Here is a 21,921-nt window from a genome sequence, read left to right on the forward strand (position 1 = left end):
TCAGATGGACCCTTGACCTAGCGGAAGACAAACCAAGTCAAAAGCATTTGCCAAGAATGTTTTACGGAGGGCAAGTTTTTTTGCCCTTTTTTTAAATTGTTTGAAAATGTAGATGGTTGTATTTTTAAATTGTTTGAAACTTTAGATGGTTGTATTTTTAAATTGTTTGAAACTTTAGATGGTTGTATTTTTAAATTGTTTGAAACTTTAGATGGTTATATTTTTAAATTGTTTAACCACTTCTGTGCCAGGGGGTGGTTTGCCTGATCGGTGCTGCGTGGGCTCTCCAGCCCGCAGCACCGATCAGATAGCAGCCAGGGTGATCAGACTACCCCCCTTTTTTCCCCACTAGGGGGATGTCCTGCTGGGGGGGGTCTGATCGCCGCCGGCTGTTTGCGATGCGGGGGGGGGGCTCTTCAAAGCCCCCCTCCGCAGCGCTTCCTGGCCTCCTTCCCCTTCCCTCCCTCTCCCTCCCCCTGTGAGCGGCGCAGGACGGAACTCCGTCCTGCGCCGGATAGGAAAGGCTTCAGCCTATCAGGTGCCGGCGATCCCCGGCCAATCAGAGGCCGGGGATCGCCGATCTCCGCTACAGCGCTGCTGCGCAGCAGCGCCGTATACATGTAAACAGCGGGGAAGATCTTCCCCGTGTGTTTACATTTACCCTGCGAGCCGCGATCGGCGGCTCGCAGGGTGTTCACGGAGACTCCCTCCGTGAACTGACATGGAACAGCCGCTCATACGAGCGGCCGTTTCCATGCAATCCACTTCAGGATTCAGGGGCGTACTTATGCGTACGCAGAATCCTGAAGTGGTTAAAAGTGTATCCATTCTTCCTCCCCCCAGCCACGAACAATACCACGGGAACGTGGAGCAGCAGAAGCCCCCTGTGACGGCTGCCGCGGTTGTTCTCCGCGGCTTGTCTTTTGAGGGGTGCTGCTTTTCCTCAGGTGTTCTTGCCATAGCTGTTTGTGCCTTCTCTCCAGGTGCCTTCGTAAGGCACTTGTCCCTACGTGACAGTTGGCCTTTCCACGGCTCAATTTTTGCTGGCAGAGACAACAGATGGCTTTGCTCCGATCTGAGACACACACATTAAAAAATTTCCAAACCGCTGAGCCCCCCTGGGCTGATGGCGCTACGGTGGCATCAGCAGCTGACGTTGAAGGGCATGTTGGCTGTCTGGCCATATCTGACGATACATGGCGCCGGACACTGCCCCCAGCTGTTTCTGAGGACGAGCTCCCTCTGCTTCTATCATGGAGTCGTTGTCAGGAACCGGCCCGCGGCACGCCTGCGTATACGGTTCCCGACTGCGGGTTTGACCAGATTGAGAGGGGAAGCAGCCTTAGTCAAGCTAAAACAAGGCTGGGACCCCTCAGAACACCTCTCACTGCCACCACTAGCGGTTTGCTAGACACTTCCACTCTGCTGTCGAGTCCTCAGCGCGCACTCCGCGTTTTCGTATTTGGGTCAGCTTTGCGCTTAGGCCAAATACGGGAACGCCACGCACCCACACACACACACAGTTGCAATCTTACACTGTCGTGAAGCAAAGACCCACTAACAGTCGTTCCGAACGATACTGTTAGCCACTCTGCTGTCGCTACTCGCACTGGCGTTGTTCGTACGTTGGGTCAGCTGCGCGCTTAGGCCAACGTATGACAAACGCCCCCACACACAATGCAATTACAATTTCATACGGTAGTGTTGCTCAAGCGTACAATTAGGCATGAACTTATACACGGTTACACTTCAGTCTCTTCTAGGCTATGAGTGTTAGTTTAGTACGGCAGAAGTCAAACTTATTAAATAATAATTTAATATTCTAGAAAAACATAGAACAATGCAGAACTTAATATATACAACAAGATTACAAACAACAAAGTAAAAATAGTTACAAGATAAAAGTTACAAAGATAACACACACGGATATTTGCGTAATATAAAAATGGGGATTAAAAAAAAACGTTACCAACTTGAAGGTCTCAAAGTTGTCGGCAGGAGCATGCCGCTTGTTCGACCGGAAGTCGAGATCGACTCTAGCTATGCGCTAACTCCCAGAACAGATGGTCACTAGGCATTTGCCTCTGCTTTTTATACTCTGAGCTACGCCTGGAGGCTGCAACTTACTTGGGGAGGGGAGGAACTAGGTTTTAATTAAATCTCAGACATATTCCATTTCCAGGTAAAAGTCTACTATACATCAAAGATTGTGAAGTTAGGCTTTCAACTCCAGGTGAAAACTTGATTAAGGCGTTTTCCTGTCTCCGTTCTCAGACATAAATGGGATTTCCAGAGATCCACATACATGAAAAGGGTACTATAGCACACACACAAAACAAAAGACTTCCTTCACTTCCAATCTCCCCAGGTTACAGGTGACAATTGATTAAGGCTTTCACATTGCAGCAGGATGTCCTGTGTGATAGGTGACAATTGCTCCCAAACACAATACACCTCGGAGACATTATTCAGACAACATGGTCTAACCACCTGTATAGGCTTCACAGCAACTAATTAAGGGTTTCCTAATTAGAAGCAGACAATGATAGGTAATTTCCACTTTATACGGAATTCCAGGAAGACTGGCTAACAGACAATCCCATGATAGTCAAAAAAAATGAAGGAAATATGTTCCTGTTATCCTTAATATCATCAGCACCTCAATATATCTCCACAGTCGTCTCCTCCTAGTCCTCTCTGACTCCTCCTCTGAACTGTCCCCCTGGTCATCTCCTCTACCGGGAACATATGTGGTATCCGTATAATCGTCATCATAATCCTCCTGGCCAGCGGCACTTTCCTCAGACACCTCCTCACGATTTTGGGAAGTGATGGCACGTGCCTTCTTCTGAGCACTGTATTTTGGGCCAGGTCCGCACGAAATCACAGCAACACCACCTCGCACAGACCTGCCGGTGCCTGGTGGCCTTCCTCTGGGTCTGCCTCTACCTCTTCCTCTATCTGGTTTGTCCATTTTGTCCATCTCGGGGGGATGCTAGGTATATGCAGTGAGCTGGGTTCACTCAACACAACAGGTAGTTATGTGCAGTGATGAGGTGGGCTAAGTAAACACAACAGGTAGTAGGTATATGCAGTGAGCTGGGTTCACTCAACACAACAGGTAGTAGGTATATGCAGTGAGCTGGGTTCACTCAACACAACATGTAGTAGGTATATGCAGTGAGCTGGGTTTACTCAACACTACAGGTAGTTATGTGCAGTGATGAGGTGGGTTAAGTAAACACAACAGGTAGTAGGTATATGCAGTGAGCTGGGTTCACTCAACAGAACAGGTAGTAGGTATATGCAGTGAGCTGGGTTCACTCAACACAACAGGTAGTTATGTCCAGTGATGAGGTGGGTTAAGTAAACACAACAGGTAGTAGGTATATGCAGTGAGCTGGGTTCACTCAACAGAACAGGTAGTAGGTATATGCAGTGAGCTGGGTTCACTCAACACAACAGGTAGTTATGTCCAGTGATGAGGTGGGTTAAGTAAACACAACAGGTAGTAGGTATATGCAGTGAGCTGGGTTCACTCAACACAACAGGTAGTAGGTATATGCAGTGAGCTGGGTTAACGTAACTAAACAGGTAGTTATGTGCAGTGATGAGGTGGGTTAAGTAAACACAACAGGTAGAAGGTATATGCAGTGAGCTGGGTTCACTCAACACAACAGGTAGTAGGTATATGCAGTGAGCTGGAGTCACTCAACACAACATGTAGTAGGTATATGCAGTGAGCTGGGTTTACTCAACACTACAGGTAGTTATGTGCAGTGATGAGGTAGGTTAAGTAAACACAACAGGTAGTAGGTATATGCAGTGAGCTGGGTTCACTCAACACAACAGGTAGTAGGTATATGCAGTGAGCTGGGTTCACTCAACACAACAGGTAGTAGGTATATGCAGTGAGCTGGATTCACTCAACACAACATGTAGTAGGTATATGCAGTGAGCTGGGTTTACTCAACACTACAGGTAGTTATGTGCAGTGATGAGGTAGGTTAAGTAAACACAACAGGTAGTAGGTATATGCAGTGAGCTGGGTTCACTCAACACAACAGGTAGTAGGTATATGCAGTGAGCTGGGTTCACTCAACACAACAGGTAGTTATGTGCAGTGATGAGGTGGGTTAAGTAAACACAACAGGTAGTAGGTATATGCAGTGAGCTGGGTTCACTCAACACAACAGGTAGTAGGTATATGCAGTGAGCTGGGTTTACTCAACACAACAGGTAGTTATGTGCAGTGATGAGGTGGGTTAAGTAAACACAACAGGTAGTAGGTATATGCAGTGAGCTGGGTTCACTCAACACAACAGGTAGTAGGTATATGCAGTTAGAGTTGGGCCGAACCTCCGATTTTAGGTTCGCGAACCGGGTTCGCGAACTTCCGCGGAAGGTTCGGTTCGCGTTAAAGTTCGCGAACCGCAATAGACTTCAATGGGGATGCGAACTTTGAAAAAAAAAAATAATTATGCTGGCCACAAAAGTGATGGAAAAGATGTTTCAAGGGGTCTAACACCTGGAGGGGGGCATGGCGGAGTGGGATACACGCCAAAAGTCCCCGGGAAAAATCTGGATTTGACGAAAAGCAGCGTTTTAAGGGCAGAAATCACATTGAATGCTAAATGACAGGCCTAAAGTGCTTTAAAACATCTTGCATGTGTATACATCAATCAGGTAGTGTAATTAAGGTACTGCTTCACACTGACACACCAAACTCCACTGAACAGAACAGGTATGCAGTGGCGGGTTCACTAAACAGGTATACAGTGGCGGGTCCACTGAACAGAACAGGTATGCAGTGGCGGGTTCACTGAACAGGTATGCAGTGGTGGGTTCACAGAACAGGTATGCAGTGGTGGGTTCACAGAACAGGTATGCAGTGGCAGCAGGATCACTGAACAGGTATGCAGTGGTGGGTGGGTTCACAGAACAGGTATGCAGTGGTGGGTTCACAGAACAGGTATGCAGTGGCAGGATCACTGAACAGGTATGCAGTGGTGGTGGGTGGGTTCACAGAACAAGTATGCAGTGGCAGGATCACTGAACAGGTATGCAGTGGTGGGTGGGTTCACAGAACAGGTATGCAGTGGCAGCAGGATCACTGAACAGGTATGCAGTGGTGGGTGGGTTCACAGAACAGGTATGCAGTGGTGGGTTCACAGAACAGGTATGCAGTGGCAGGATCACTGAACAGGTATGCAGTGGTGGTGGGTGGGTTCACAGAACAAGTATGCAGTGGCAGGATCACTGAACAGGTATGCAGTGGTGGGTGGGTTCACAGAACAGGTATGCAGTGGCAGCAGGATCACTGAACAGGTATGCAGTGGTGGGTGGGTTCACAGAACAGGTATGCAGTGGCAGGATCACTGAACAGGTATGCAGTGGTGGTGGGTGGGTTCACAGAACAAGTATGCAGTGGCAGGATCACTGAACAGGTATGCAGTGGTGGGTGGGTTCACAGAACAGGTATGCAGTGGCAGCAGGATCACTGAACAGGTATGCAGTGGTGGGTGGGTTCACAGAACAGGTATGCAGTGGCAGGATCACTGAACAGGTATGCAGTGGTGGTGGGTGGGTTCACAGAACAGGTATGCAGTGGCAGGATCACTGAACAGGTATGCAGTGGCAGGATCACAGTACAGGTATGCAGTGGGCTGAGGGCTCACTGAACAGAACAGGTATGCAGCCAGGAAGAAGTTAAGCCTAACTAATCTTTCCCTATATGAGAGACTGCAGCAGCTCGCCCTACTCTCACTAATGCAGGCACACGAGTGGCCGTAATGGCCGCCGCTGCCTGCCTTATATAAGGGGGGTGGGGCTCCAGGGGCTAGTGTAGCCTAATTGGCTACACTGGGCCTGCTGACTGTGATGTAGAGGGTCAAAGTTGACCCTCAGGTGCATTATGGGGCGAACCGAACTTCTTCCGCAAAACGTTCGCGTGCGGTACCCGCACGCGAACCACCTAAGTTCGCGCGAACCACGTTCGCCGGCGAACCGTTCGGCCCAACTCTATATGCAGTGAGCTGGGATCACTCAACATAACAGGTAGTTATGTGCAGTGATGATGTGGGTTAAGTAAACACAACAGGTACTGGGTAGTTAGATGCAGTGAGCTGGGTTCTCACTCAACACAACAGGTAGTTAGACTTAGATGCAGTGAGCTGGGTTCACTCAACACAAAGCTAGGTATATGCAGTGATGAGGTGGGTTAAGTAAACACAACAGGTAGTAGTAGGATGCAGTGAGCTGGGTTCACTCAACATAAAGCTAGGTATATGCAGTGAGGTGGGTTCACAGAACACAACAGGTAGTTAAATGCAGTGAGCTGGGTTCACTCAACACAAAGCTAGGTATATGCAGTGATGAGGTGGGTTAAGTAAACACAACAGGTACTGGGTATATGCAGTACTGGGTAGTACAATGTGCAGCTCCCTGTCACACACACAGGCAGTCAGTCACTGAATGTGCTGGGCTGCTGGCAGTGGCACACACACTATCAATTAGCAAGGCTGTGCATGCAACAAAAGTGTCAGTTTGACACACAGTAAAAAAATAAAGTACAGGATGAGCTCTGACAAAAGCTAGGGTGCTATACAAGCAATAATAATCAGCCAGGAGCAAACTAAGCAGCCAAGAACCTAACTAATCTGTCCCTAGAAGAACAAGTCTGCAGCAGCTGTCCCTTTCCTCTCTCTAGCAGGCACACGAGTGAGTGTAATGGCCGCCGGACCCTGCCTTATATAAGGGGGGGGGGGTGGGGCTCCAGGGCTTCGTGTAGCCTGAACGGCTACAATGTGCCTGCTGACTGTGATGCAGAGGGTCAAAGTTGACCCTCATAGTGCATTATGGGGCGAATTGAACTTCCGGAAAAGTTCGCCTGGCGCCGGTGAACGCGAACCCCCTAAGTTCGCCTGGAACCGTCTGGAACCGTTCGCCGGCGAACCGTTCGCTACATCTGTAGTCCGCAGCCCATTCATCAAAATTGGATTTGATTATCCCCTCATTTTGAGTGATAATAACTAGAACAGGAGAGATTTATACGTATCTTCCTTGCGTTCCTTTCTTGGTTTTTCTGCGCTCCATAGTGGGTAATTCCGCAATGGATGCGTGTATGTATACTTTACCTTTCCGTGCGCTCCAAGCGGCGGAACTCTGGATGATGACGCGGCGGAAATGACGCAATTGATGCGTGCATGTACACTTTACCTTTACGTGCGCTCCAAGTGGCGGAAGTCTGGAAGATGACGCGGCGGAAATGACGTCACGTATCTCCGCAATGATTGGAGGCACATCGGGTGCGCCGCGTCCTCTCTATTTAAATGCCGACTCCTTCACTATTCGGTTCTCCGAGCTCCTGATGACGCCATTGTGAAAATTGGTCGAGCGGAGGATTGGTGGATGGGAGAGCGGAACCCCACTTATTGATTGATTATATGCACTGTACTGCTGTGGGTCCCTTTCAAAAGGGCCCAGGAGTGAGTATCCTGTATACACTGTTTTATTGAATAAATATATGTACTTTTAAACGGAGTACACTTAGATTTGTATTCTTATACATATGCTGGGAATGTCTATATGCTGAGGAAGGAGGCTGGACATATAAGCATAGAAGACAGAAACAGGAAATGGTGATCGTGGTGGCATATATATACATAAGCTTCAGACCTTATAATCTGGGTCTCACTAAGAGCTGGTAAGTCTGCACTTTGAAGGGTGTTGGTGGAGGAATGAAGTACCTTTAGCGCTAAAGTTTTATTGATGTGGAATTTTATGGAGTCTATCTGAGGACTTTTTAACTTGGCAAGCTTTATGGGACTTGTTCTAATCTAAAAAGGACACTTTATATTTCTCTTGCACGGATATATTGCTCATTCAAAGCTACTACATTGCCTGGGGCGCCATTTCATTTTAATCTCCTTAGTGGTATCTATGCCGACACTGTGTCGGGCACACCGCTTGCTGGCCCCAGGAGTCCCCCAGTATAACAGATCTCATGCCTGTAAAAGCTTTAGCAAGCACTAGGCTAGCTAGTCAGGGCCGGCCCGCTCATGAGGCGGGGTGAAACATTTGCCTCAGGCGGCAGATCTGGGGGGGCGGCACCCGCCCGTCCATGGACGCTGGGGCCGCCCGCCGAGCTGGAGGGGTAGCGGGCAGAAAGGGGGTATTGGGCCTAGCGGCGGGGAGGGGGGTCGGACCCCCCCCCTCCCTCGCCTGGGTCCCCCGATCTGCGCTCCTCCTCCAGCGTAAAGTACCAGCCAGCGTGCATATGAGAAGAGGCAACGGGCGGGGGAATCACTCACCTTCCGCGTTCCATCGCGTGCTCCACTGACGTCACTTCCGGCAACGCCGCCCACTGTATTGTAAGTGGACGGCCTTGCAGGAAGTGACGTCGGTGGAGCGCACGATGGAACGCGGAAGGTGAGTGATTCCCCCGCCCGTTGCCTCTTCTCATATGCAGGCTGGCTGGTACTTTACGCTGGAGGAGGAGCGCAGATCGGGGGACCCAGGCGAGGGAGGGGGGGGGGTCCGACCCCCCTCCCCGCCGCTAGGCCCAATACCCCCTTTCTGCTAGCTACCCCTCCAGCTCGGCGGCACCCCCCCCCCCCACCCACGGGGGAGGGGGGGGAGCGATTTTTTTTTCTAATTTTGCCTCAGGCGGCAAAAAGTCTAGGGCCGGCCCTGTAGCTAGTACGGGTTGCCGGCACCCCCCCCCCCCCCCGATCGCTCCTGATCCCTCTGCTAATACATTACCCCCCCTGGATCCAGCGATCGCTCCTGATCCCTCTGCTAATACATTACCCCCCCTGGATCCAGCGATCGCTCCTGATCCCTCTGCTAATACATTACCCCCCCTGGATCCAGCGATCGCTCCTGATCCCTCTGCTAATACATTACCCCCCCTGGATCCAGCGATCGCTCCTGATCCCTCTGCTAATACATTACCCCCCCTGGATCCAGCGATCGCTCCTGATCCCTCTGCTAATACATTACCCCCCCTGGATCCAGCGATCGCTCCTGATCCCTCTGCTAATACATTACCCCCCCTGGATCCAGCGATCGCTCCTGATCCCTCTGCTAATACATTACCCCCCCTGGATCCAGCGATCGCTCCTGATCCCTCTGCTAATACATTACCCCCCCTGGATCCAGCGATCGCTCCTGATCCCTCTGCTAATACATTACCCCCCCCTGGATCCAGCGATCGCTCCTGATCCCTCTGCTAATACATTACCCCCCCTGGATCCAGCGATCGCTCCTGATCCCTCTGCTAATACATTACCCCCCCTGGATCCAGCGATCGCTCCTGATCCCTCTGCTAATACATTACTCCCCCTGGATCCAGCGATCGCTCCTGATCCCTCTGCTAATACATTACCCCCCCTGGATCCAGCGATCGCTCCTGATCCCTCTGCTAATACATTACCCCCCCTGGATCCAGCGATCGCTCCTGATCCCTCTGCTAATACATTACCCCCCCTGGATCCAGCGATCGCTCCTGATCCCTCTGCTAATACATTACCCCCCCCTGGATCCAGCGATCGCTCCTGATCCCTCTGCTAATACATTACCCCCCCTGGATCCAGCGATCGCTCCTGATCCCTCTGCTAATACATTACCCCCCCTGGATCCAGCGATCGCTCCTGATCCCTCTGCTAATACATTACCCCCCCTGGATCCAGCGATCGCTCCTGATCCCTCTGCTAATACATTACCCCCCCTGGATCCAGCGATCGCTCCTGATCCCTCTGCTAATACATTACCCCCCCTGGATCCAGCGATCGCTCCTGATCCCTCTGCTAATACATTACCCCCCCTGGATCCAGCGATCGCTCCTGATCCCTCTGCTAATACATTACCCCCCCTGGATCCAGCGATCGCTCCTGATCCCTCTGCTAATACATTACCCCCCCTGGATCCAGCGATCGCTCCTGATCCCTCTGCTAATACATTACCCCCCCTGGATCCAGCGATCGCTCCTGATCCCTCTGCTAATACATTACCCCCCTGGATCCAGCGATCGCGCAGCCTCCCCGCACAGCTCGGGTCTCTCTATGGGGAGGATCGGGTTTGCGCATGATGTCATCTGCGATCCTCCCCATAGTGAGACCGGAGCTGTGCCGGGTGGCTGCGCGATCGCTGGATCCAGGCTGGGTAATGTATTAAAAATATTAAAATATACATTTCCTGTACCTAGAACACGCCCATTAATCCCTCCCCCTCCCCCTCCACCGCACCCATATAAAACACTTATAAAAAAAGAGCCACAGTGACAGAATTTAAAGGACATCCGAGGTGAAAATAAACTGATAAGAAAGACAATTGTATCTCTCCTCCTTCTCCTAGAAATGACTTTTTTAGATATCTCACAGGTTTATTTTATATTTTAATCAAGGTAGTAAGTTTTTACTGTTCCATTGTCTCTGCTCAATGACACCTTCATTAAAGTATTTCAGAGTTCAAATCTGTAAATTTTTGAACCTTGTTATCTCTTTCCAGCTCTCAGAAGCCATTTATTGACAGGAAAGTGTTTTATGGCTGTAATTCCTTATCAGTGAGGGTTATGCTATAGTGTGACCCAGTCTGACCTGATCCTTACTCGGACAGAAACTGTCACTTGCATACCTGATATTTACCTCTTTCAGGCAGAGAAAGAAAAAAGGAACACAGCATAGTTATCTGTGTGCTAGGCACTGTACATACCCATGTCTATCTCATCATGTCACATGTCACCTCAGTTGTCCTTTAATAGAGAATACATAAATTGGTAGTACCTTAAGGTGGCCATAAGGTGGCCAAGTTTTCATTTTTTTTTAATTAGATAATTTAGTTCAATTATTCCATTAGATCGAATATAAAGATTTTTCCAGCATGTCCGATCAGATTTTTCTGGAAAAAACGAAATAATCATTCGAATTTCTTGAATGGAACAAAAAATATTTTCAACTTTCATTCTATTCGATCATTTAGATCGAATAAGGGCCCGTTTCCACTATCGCGGTTTCCGCCGCGATTCCGCAGAGTTTCCCCGCACATGAATCGCACGGGGAAACTCTGCCATAGGGGATGACAGCGTCGCGGCGGAATCGTTTGCAGGAGCGATTCGGCCGGAACCCCCCGCAGAATTAGCGGCGGAGACTGCAATTCCCATAGCCGTGCATGGCACGGCTCATGGGATTCGCCTACGAACCCGCCCACCCGCTCAGTGCTGGCGTGCATCTGCGAGACGCACACCGCACTAGTGGAAACGAGCCCTTAACGTGAAAATTGAACGTTTTTATTGTATCGTGTATCAGCACCATTAACCACCCTGGCGTTCTGATTAAATCGCCAGGGTGGCTGCGGGAGGTTTTTTTTTAAATAAAAAAAAAACTATTTCATGCAGCCAACTGAAAGTTGGCTGCATGAAAGCCCACTAGAGGGCGCTCCGGAGGCATTCTTCCGATCGCCTCCGGCGGCCAGAAGTAACACGGAAGGCCGCAATAAGCGGCCTTCCGTGTTTCGCTTACCTCGTCGCCATGGCGACGAGCGGAGTGACGTCATGGACGTCAGCCGACGTCCTGACGTCAGCCGCCTCCGATCCAGCCCTTAGCGCTGGCCGGAACTGTTTGTTCCGGCTACGCTGGGCTCGGGCGGCTGGGGGGACCCTCTTTCGCCGCTGCACGCGGCGGATCGCCGCTGGCAAAGTGCCGGCTGCGTGTGCTGCTTTTTATTTGGTGAAAATCGGCCCAGCAGGGCCTGAGCGGCAGCCTCTGGCGGTGTTGAACGAGCTGAGCTCGTCCAGACCGCTCAGCTGGTTAAGGGCTTGGGTTTTTAAATATGTCTGCCACAAGGGTATATTATTGTTATATTTGCAAATAAGGGCTGGCAATTATTGATAGAGTGCAATAAGAAACCAAAAACACAAAATAAAAATAAAAAAAAACACCTTTATTTCCAAATAAAATATTTTCACCATACATTGTACTAGGGACATAGCTTAGCTGTTGTAATAACCGGGACAAATGGAGAAATAAAATGTGTGAATTTTATCTACAGAAACATGTTTTATTTTAAAACTATAATGGCTAAAAACTGAGAAATAATGCATCTTTTTCTCCTTATTACCTTGACAATGCATGCAAAATAAAAAAATTGTTAACAAAAAAGTACCCCCCAAAGAAAGCCTAGTTTGTCCCTCCCAAAAACAATATCTAGATCAGTGCTGTCCAACTTCATGGGCATGGAGGGCCATTTTTTTTTCAGACCCCATGGTGGAGGGCCGAAGGTTCTTGCTAGAGCCGCAGGCCCCCCCCCCCCGGAAAAAATGCAATTAAAGGATAATTAGATTGGCAGCACTTTTCACAAAATGCAATTTAAAATAATGGTAACATGAGGGTTCCATTGAGCGGCCGCGCCGAAAAAAATGGGTGTGGCCATGGACCAGAATGCGGGTGTGGCCCCGGGTGGAGACAAATTTACATGAACTTAGCAATGTGGGACATTAGATTAGGACAGTGGTGGTGAACCTTTTGGAGGCCGAGTGCCCAAACTGCAACCCAAAAGTCACTTATCTATCGCAAAGTGGCAACAGCAATTTAAACTACATACAAACGTTTTAACTCATACATGAACATTATGGAAAATAGAAGTTGAAAATAAACTGGGAAGATAAACAATTTCATCCATCCTACTCCTGAAAAATGTGGGGATTTTTTTAGAACCTCCCAGTTTTATTTTCCGTTTTAAAAAGCTAAAAAAAGTAGGTTTAATGCTATTGTCTCATGATGACGATTCAGCTTTTCCATAGTCTCGCAGTTAGCAATCATGTGACCCCCAACAAGACAAATTCAGCAATCATGAGGCCCCCAAAAAATCATGAGGCCCCCAACAAGACAAATTCAGCAATCATGAGGCCCCCAAAAAATCATGAGGCCCCCAACAAGACAAATTCAGCAATCTAGAGGCCCCCAACAAGACACATTCAGCAATCATGAGGCACATAAATAGACAGCATTTCACATAAATAAGCAGAATGCCCCTTTAATATGGTAGACACCTCTCACCTGGCTTCTAAATTCTCCTCTACTGGCTGCTGTGCCAGGCAATAGTGTTTTGGGCCGGATTGGGGATGATGTGTGGGCTGAAATGCCAGGTGACAGGTGTCCCCCCAGTTGAGGTAGTGACAGGAGCACCCCCCAGCTAGATAGTGACAGGTGCCCCCTCCCAGCTAGATAGTGACAGGTGCCCCCCACTTAGATAGTGACAGGTGCCCCCCACTTAGATAATGACAGGTGCCCCCCACTTAGATAGTGACAGGTGCCCCCCACTTAGATAGTGACAGGTGCCCCCCCCCCCAGCTAGATAGTGACAGGTGCCCCCCCCCCCAGTTAGATAGTGACAGGTGCCCCCCCAGTTAGTGACAGGTGCCCCCCCCCCAGTTAGATAGTGACAGGTGCCCCCCCAGTTAGTGACAGGTGCCCCCCCCCCCAGTTAGATAGTGACAGGTGCCCCCCCAGTTAGATAGTGACAGGTGCCCCCCCAGTTAGATAGTGACAGGTGCCCCCCCCCCCCCCTGTTAGATAGTGACAGGAGCCCCCCCAGTTAGATAGTGACAGGTGCCCCCCCAGTTAGATAGTGACAGGAGCCCCCCCAGCTAGTGACAGGTGCCCCCCCAGTTAGATAGTGACAGGAGCCCCCCCAGCTAGTGACAGGTGCCCCCACCAGTAACGAGCCCGTTACCTCTGTGTCCCCGCTGGCCTCTCCGGTGTCCCCGCTGGCCTCTCCGGTGTCCCCGCTGACGATGCTGCCGCTGCCTCACAGATCAGACCTCACAGATCGCGGCGACTGAAGCAAGCAGAGCGCGCGCATGACACCCGCGCGGCAGAACGTCACATGCGGAAGACGGAAGTGACTAATGATTCACTTCCGCATGTGACGTACTCCGTGCGGGTACCATGCGCCCTCTGTTTACCTCAGTCACCGCGATCTGTGAGGTCTGATCTGTGAGGCAGCGGCAGCGGGGGGACATAGGAGAGGCCACAATAAGAGGGAGCAGGCATGGCGCCGATAGCGCAAGCCATGCCTGCATCCCAGGGACACGAGCGGGCCGCAGCAGGTGGCCTGGCGGGCCGGATGCGGCCCGCGGGCCGCCAGTTGGACAGCACTGATCTAGATCATTGAGGGGTGATAAGTAGTTATAAAGTTATCGCTGGATGAATGGAAGCAGCACTGAAATGTGAAAATTGCTCTAGTTTCTAAGGGGAAAAACCCTTAGGCCTGGAACCCACTGAAATCCGCAAACGCTAAACGCAACCGCTAGCGTTTTGTGTGAGCGGTTTGCAAGCGGATTCATGCATTTTGCATTTTGCAACATTGTGTTTTTTTGCCCAGCGGGTGCCTAGCGTTTTGCGTTTTGCGTTTTTATCCTGATTGGTCCTGTGAATTATTTTTCATTTTGTTACAGTGTGCTGAACCGCAAAACGCTAGCAAAACCGCTCAGTTTAGGTTTTGCTGAGCGTTTCCGCTAGCGGTTCAATACTTTACATTGAAGCGCTAACGCTCCCAAAATGCTGCATGTCCTGCGTTTGCGTTTCTGGGAAACGCAAACGCTCCTGTGGAAGTTGCCCCATCCATTAACATTAGCCCAGCATTTTGGCAAAACGCTAGCGTATCGCAGTGCTGCCAAAACGCTGCCAAAAGCGCTCCTGTGGGTTCCAGCCCTTAGTGATTGTGGTTAAAACTGACTCCAATGGGCCTATTTCCATTACACGCAGATTATTCTGATGCAGATTTCCCATTGGAGTCAGTTTTCTGCATCCAGAATCTGCGTATAGTGGAAACAGGCCCTTGTGGTTTTTTCCATAGCAGTGCATTGTGAAAAAGCTTTCAGTTAAAATGCATATACTGTAGTGTGAACTGAGTCATAGGAAAACATGGGCTTTAATCTGAAAATCAGTTTTCTTTAAGTTATAACTGACAGCAACCGATTGTAAAAGGGCCCTTAGGCTGGATCCACACTATAAGCGCTTTCTGAGCACTTGCTGAGCGCTTGTGATTGCTGAGCGCTTTCTGAGTGCTTTTTAAAAAATTACTCCCATTCACTTTCAGTAAAAACGCGGTAAAAATTGCCGCATTATGCAATAGCACGATCGTGGTGAGTTTTACATGATTTTTACTGCGATTTTAATGGAAGTGAATGAGAGTGATTTTTAAAAAGCACTCAGAAAGCGTTCAGCAATCACAAGCGCTCAGAAAATCGCTTATAGTGTGGATCCGGCCTACAAACACCCCTGACCCGGTCCCCCCCCCTTAATCTTTTAATAGTGTTTTACTATTGGTGCCTCCCCCTTCCAGTGCCCCCCTGTGGCCCTGTTTTGGCAACAATTATGAGCGGGGAGGAGGTGGTAGTTCTTCCTCTTGTGTGCGCGTCCATAATTCCGCCCCCTCCACCGGCCGCTTTAGTTCCGTTTTATGTTTCACTGCACACAGCATGCAGGGGAGCTGCACTGTATATGGACTTGTGATAACTGGGGTAGGATATCCTTCCAACCTCAATTATAACAAGCACACACACAGCGCGGCTACCCTGTGCACTGTGTGCAGTGAAACATATACGGACCTAAAGCGACGAGTGGAGGAGGCGGAGTTTAGGACGTACAGAGGGAAGGAAGAACTGCCACTTCCTCCCCACTCATAATTGTTGCCAGAAAGTGGCCACAGGGGGGCGCTGGAGGGGGGAGGATGGTGTGAGAAAGTCACAACAGCAGCAATAAAACAATTTTAAAAGTATGTAAGACCAGGTCAGGGGTACTTTAAACGTGGCTCTGATAGTCACAGCTGAATGCCAGCTAGTAACATGTGAGCTTAGAGGTTATTTTTTCATCAACGCCACAGAGATAAACAGAGGAAGTTACACACATTATATTAGTGCAGCAGGGACAGCTAGCAGTTTATATACTGTAATCATCAATATATTCAGCTATTTCTATAAAACATGGATATATTATTAAGAAGAAATGTTTTTTTTTTATAATTGCTGCATATATGTTATTTAGATACAGGTACAGCTATGTGGTTATCTGGCCTGAGGAGCTGACAATTAGTGGACATTTGAATTTGGTCACATTTGTGGAAGGTGACTTTCTTTTTGGGGACACACACAGCACAGATCCGGCTGAAGATTGTGCCATGCGGACAGTTCAGGAGGATTGGCAGATATTGTACCCATAAGATTTTACCAAACAATCCAATATTGGAATCCCATTGGCCATCCCTGCTGGTGATCACTGCAGCCATCGCCTGGGTCATATCAGGATATAGCAGTGGCTGGAGAACGGTTATATGTAAAATATATGGTTATAAAGCCTCATATCCTGCTATCTGCTGAAGGTAACTGCAGCCACTGCCTGGGTCATATCAGGACAGAGTGTTGGTTGGGGAATGCTTACTTAAATTGCATTTGCTGTTTTACACATGAGCACATATCCATACAGAGGACTGTGTCCCTCCTGCGTGGCCATACATCTAGCAATCTGGCTATACGATCAACCATTTGAATCAATAATTTTATTGAATTGAGAGAGAATTGTGTGTGTTCCAGTATGCCCAATCTATGAAAAGTAACCTATATTATGTCAAATCGACCAGCTTAGTAAATCGAGCAGGATGGCAGATATCGGTCGATCACACAGGAATCGGCTACTATTCATATATCATTCGATTGACTCTGATCGACTTGCATTCATAGCATGAAGACATAACATGGGTCAGATCAATTACTTTAAAGAGAAACCATGACCAAGAATTGAGCTTCATCACACTCAGTAACTGATACCCCCTTTTCCCATGAGAAATCTTTTCCTTTTCATAAACAGACCATCAGGAGGCGCTGTATGGCTGATATTGTAATGAAACCCCTCCCACTGTGTGATGTCAGCACCATGGTCCTGACAGTTTCCTGTCTGTGAACCTTATTGCATTGTGGGAAATAACAATAGCATAGCTCCCAACTGTCCCTTTTTCGGAGGGACAGTCCCTTTTTGGGAGCCCTGTCCCTCTGTCCCTCTTTCACCCTCATGTGTCCCTCTTTCAGGACTTTGTCCCTCTTTCTATGTAAATATATATATTTCTATACAAAAAATGTGTTTGATTGACTCTAAACTTTATTCCCAACCTTTAAATTGATCTGTTACTAATTTTAAAATGTTACTATGAAGTAAAATGAACCAGGATAGAAAGGACCAGTGTGGTTTGAATTATAAAACAACAAATGTTTCTTATGAAATCTTTATGGTATGTGTGACTAGAGGCGTGTGAGGGTGTGGCCAGGGGTGTGACAGGGGCGTGGCTTAAGTGTCCCTTTTTCTCATCTTAAAAAGCTGTGAGGTATGCAGTAGTAAAGATAAGATGATCTCAGCAGGACAACAACAAAGGCTGTAGATGATGCTGGACAGGAAGGCTGAGCTGGCTGCCTGCAGAATATACACAGGAATCTGGGGGGAATGAGGAGGATGGCTTGTCACAATGTCACACTGTCACACTGTCACATGCCGCTCTCTCCTGCAGCTGCTGCTGGTCTCTGGGGAGTGTGTGGGCGGGATCTCAGCTGGCTGCCTCTGTTTCATTGGTTGGAGAGAGGCAGCAGCATGGCAAAGAGCTTTACTGATTGGAGGGCGGGAGAGAAGGGAAATGTTACTTCTGCTGCAGCCGGAGGTCCCCTGCCTGCCCGGTACCCACAGCGATGCGCTTGTGTAAATTGCAGCAAGGGGGCAGTATAGACATGTTGGCATTGGCAACCCAGCTGTCGACCCCCTCTCCCCCCCAACCCCCCCCCCCCCCCCCCTCCCCCCCATAGTGACGTTTCAGGACAGAAACCAGGAAATGTCCCTGGAAATCACAGACAGCTAGTAATTACTTGCCTGGACAATCAGCCAATCACAATCATCTCCCTGTGATGTCACCAGTGGGCGGAGCTCTCACACCCCCTGACTCCCCCCACATATCTTTATACAACCATTCCCTACCCATAACCCAGCATGGAGGGGCTCAGTGAAGGTGGCAGTGAAGGTGTGGAGGTGTCTGATGGGGTCACACAGGGCATAAAAGGAGATCTGCCCGGCCTCATAATCCAGACATATCCTGACTCTATCACTGGGGATCCCATCAGGTAACCGGATCTCTTGCCTGTCATGTCTCACTGAGTACTGATTACCCCCCCAGTACAAACCCCAGGACTTGTTATTACCTCCAATCCGTGACTGCTCCCGTCCTCTCCTGTCCATACTGGGGTAACACATCCCGACTGTCCACAATACTGATCCCCCAACATCCACTTCCCAGTAATGTCGCCCTGAGGAGAAACTCCGGCTGCTCAACACCTGAGGAATATAATCCTGAAATCTCTCTGGTGTTTCTGGGCGGTTCTGCATTAGTGACCAGGTTGCAGTTTTCCTGTCATCTGATACATATAGCCAATTACTAGCTGTGTTTACATCCAGTAATATGTCTGCATACACCGGCAGCCCTGATGTTTGCTGTGCAGCCCCAATATGTGTCCCCCCAGCCTGGCGCTGTGTGTGTTGTGCGGTGGGGGTGGGGTGGGGGCGTGGCCTGGAGAGTTTGGCAGAGATGGGAGCTTTGTCCTCTGTACTGGAATGTGGATAGGCCTGTGTGTGTTGTGCGGTGGGGGAGGGTTGGGGGCATGGCCTGGATAGTGGGGGCGTGGCCTGTGTTTCTGTATGTTGCTGCACAATTACCCCAGACATGATATCAGCTAGTCCTGTGTGTAATGTGTGTGAGATGCCGGCCACATCCAGATCCCCTCCATCATGGAGCTGCTTATCATGTCTGTCCTCCGTGTCACACAAGTCACCTGTGTCTGATTCCTGTAAGACAGTCAGTGGATCAGTCATGTGACACAGCTCCTCAATGTGACGCATCTTCCTGGACAGCTCCTCCTTCTTTATCTCCAGCTGTCTGATGATGTCATCATAGGATTGTGACATCATCTCTGCCTGCCTCATGATGTCACTCAGGACTCTCTTCTCCAGCTCATCCAGCCGTCTCCTGAGGTCTCTAAACAGGGCAGTGACTCTCTCTGTTTCACCATCTGCTTTTTCTTGTGCTTTTCTCCTGCGTTCCTCCAGACTCTGGACTCTTTTCTCAGCCTCCTCTGTCTCTGCCATCAGTGTCTGCAGATCATTTCTCAGCTTCTTCTTCTTCTCCTCAGAGGCCTTATCCAGTGACGTCATCTTATGTCCTACATGTTCCCCAATCACATAGCAGGACACACAGACACAGGCAGCATCCTCAGTGCAATAATACTTCAGTATTTCCTTATGGACGGAGCATTTCCTGGTCTCCGGGGAGGTGGTGGGGGCACATAAGACGTGTTCTGGTGCCTTGCTGTGGACTCTCAGGTGATTATCACACATAGAAGCATCACACAGCAGACAGGACATAACAGCAGGTACAGGAGAATGGATACAGTAAGTACAATGGACTCCGGCCTCCTCCTGATCTGGCTGAGTAGTCAGGAAACGCTCTGCTATGTTCCTCAGAGCAATGTTCCTGTGTAATCCAGGCCGCTCCTTGTACTCCTTTCTACATTCAGGACAGGAATAACCTGCAGACCCCTCCTGTAGGTCCAGCACACGCTCAATACAGACCCGGCAGAAGTTGTGACCACATCTCAGGCTTACAGGATCTGTATAAATGGTCAGACAGACGGGACACTCCAGCTCCTCACTCAGATCAGCAGACGCCATCGCTGGCAGCAGGACAGGAAACCAAAGTGAAAGTCTCTGATTCTCGGAATCCAGAAGAACCAGTTACTTATTACTTGCCTGGGGGAGGGACGATGACACAGCGGTTTTTCTTTTAATCAAATAAAAACTTTACAAATAAAGCAAAACTATAATAGGGACATAATGTATGATTATAGAAAGAATTATAATGGAATCCCCTTTCAGGCATGATCAGCAACAAGACTGTACTCTGTAAAGTGCTGCAGAAGATGTCAGTGCTATATAAATACATAATAATAATATGGTAGGACATTAGACTATGGCTATGGTAGGATTAGAGTGTGATCCCCTCTGAGGACAGTCAGTGACATGACTATGTACTCTGTAATGTGCTGCAGAAGATGTCAGTGCAATATAAATACATAATAATAATATGGTAGGACATTAGACTATGACTATGGTAGGATTAGAGTGTGAGCTCCTCTGAGGACAGTCAGTGACATGGCTATGTATTCTGTAATGTGCTGCAGAAGATGTCAGTGCTATATAAATACATAATAATAATATGGGAGGACATTAGACTATGACTATGGTAGGATTAGAGTGTGAGCTCCTCTGAGGACAGTCAGTGACATGACTATGTACTCTGTAATGTGCTGCAGAAGATGTCAGTGCTATATAAATACATAATAATAATATGGTAGGACATTAGACTAGGACTATGGTAGGATTAGAGTGTGAGCTCCTCTGAGGACAGTCAGTGACATGACTATGTACTCTGTAATGTGCTGCAGAAGATGTCAGTGCAATATAAATACATAATAATAATATGGTAGGACATTAGACTATGACTATGGTAGGATTAGAGTGTGAGCTCCTCTGAGGACAGTCAGTGACATGACTATGTACTCTGTAATGTGCTGCAGAAGATGTCAGTGCTATATAAATACATAATAATAATATGGTAGGGCATTAGACTATGACTATGGTAGGATTAGAGTGTGAGCTCCTCTGAGGACAGTCAGTGACATGACTATGTACTCTGTAATGAGCTGCAGAAGATGTAAGTGCTATATAAATACATAATAATAATATGGTAGGACATTAGACTAGGACTATGGTAGGATTAGACTGTGAGCTCCTCTGAGGACAGTCAGTGACATGACTATGTACTCTGTAATGTGCTGCAGAAGATGTCAGTGCTATATAAATACATAATAATAATATGGTAGGGCATTAGACTATGACTAGGGTGGGATTAGAGTGTGAGCTCCTCTGAGAACAGTCAGTGACATGACTATGTACTCTGTAATGTGCTGCAGAAGATGTAAGTGCTATATAAATACATAATAATAATATGGTAGGACATTAGACTATGACTATGGTAGGATTAGAGTGTGAGCTCCTCTGAGGACAGTCAGTGACATGACTATGTACTCTGTAATGTGCTGCAGAAGATGCCACTGCTCTATATATACATAATAATAATATGGTAGGACATTAGACTATGACTGTGGTAGGATTAGATTGTGAGCTCCTCTGAGGACAGTCAGTGACATGACTATGTACTGTGTAATGTGCTGCAGAAGATGTCAGTGCTATATAAATTTATATATATAAAATCGGATGTATGTACTGTATGTGTGTGTGTGTGTGTATGTATGTATGTATATATGTATGTATGTATGTGCCGCTGTCACTCGAAAACACCTTGACCGGTTTGAAGGAAACTTGGTATACAGATCCCTTACTACCTAGGATGATACGTTCTGGGGGTCTCGCGTCCCCCCCTGCACACCTGGGCGGAGCTACAAACAGCCAATCAGATTTCACCCATGCATGTCAATGGGAAAAATGTAAAAGGCTGCCATTCTGACAGTAATCAAGCCAGATTCCCCACACTTGGCACAGTTGGTCACTTGGTGATCGAGGTTACAAATGAAGGAAAAGTGGGCGGAGCATAAAACAGCCAATCAAATTCCAGCCATTCATTTTTAATGGGAAAATGTAAACTGCAGCCATTCTTAGACTGTTAATCGCAGGGTTTTCAAACTTCCCACAGTTGGTCACTGGGTGAATGGGATTAATATTCAGGAAAGTGGGTGGAACCTACAACAGCCAATCAGATTTCCTTGGTGAATAAACTGCTCCCATTCACACATTTTTTATGTCAGGAACCCGAAAG

At 48.4% G+C, this 21,921-nt stretch overlaps 1 protein-coding gene across 1 annotated transcript; it reads right to left on the bottom strand.

Moving 5' to 3' along the window:
* Positions 1-17,956: 17,956 nt before the first annotated feature.
* Positions 17,957-19,768, bottom strand: LOC137519264 (E3 ubiquitin/ISG15 ligase TRIM25-like). The gene has a single exon (XM_068238161.1). The coding sequence runs from the start codon at positions 19,755-19,757 to the stop codon at positions 17,967-17,969; it is 1,791 nt and encodes a 596-aa protein (XP_068094262.1). The 5' UTR covers positions 19,758-19,768; the 3' UTR covers positions 17,957-17,966.
* Positions 19,769-21,921: the final 2,153 nt, after the last annotated feature.

This window comes from Hyperolius riggenbachi, chromosome 5 (genome assembly GCF_040937935.1).
Source record: "Hyperolius riggenbachi isolate aHypRig1 chromosome 5, aHypRig1.pri, whole genome shotgun sequence".
In the NCBI taxonomy this organism is placed as follows: domain Eukaryota; kingdom Metazoa; phylum Chordata; class Amphibia; order Anura; family Hyperoliidae; genus Hyperolius; species Hyperolius riggenbachi.

Bases quoted from the DNA above. Each gene is read 5' to 3' on its own strand.
- LOC137519264 (XM_068238161.1), bottom strand. From the start codon at position 19,757: ATGGCGTCTGCTGATCTGAGTGAGGAGCTGGAGTGTCCCGTCTGTCTG.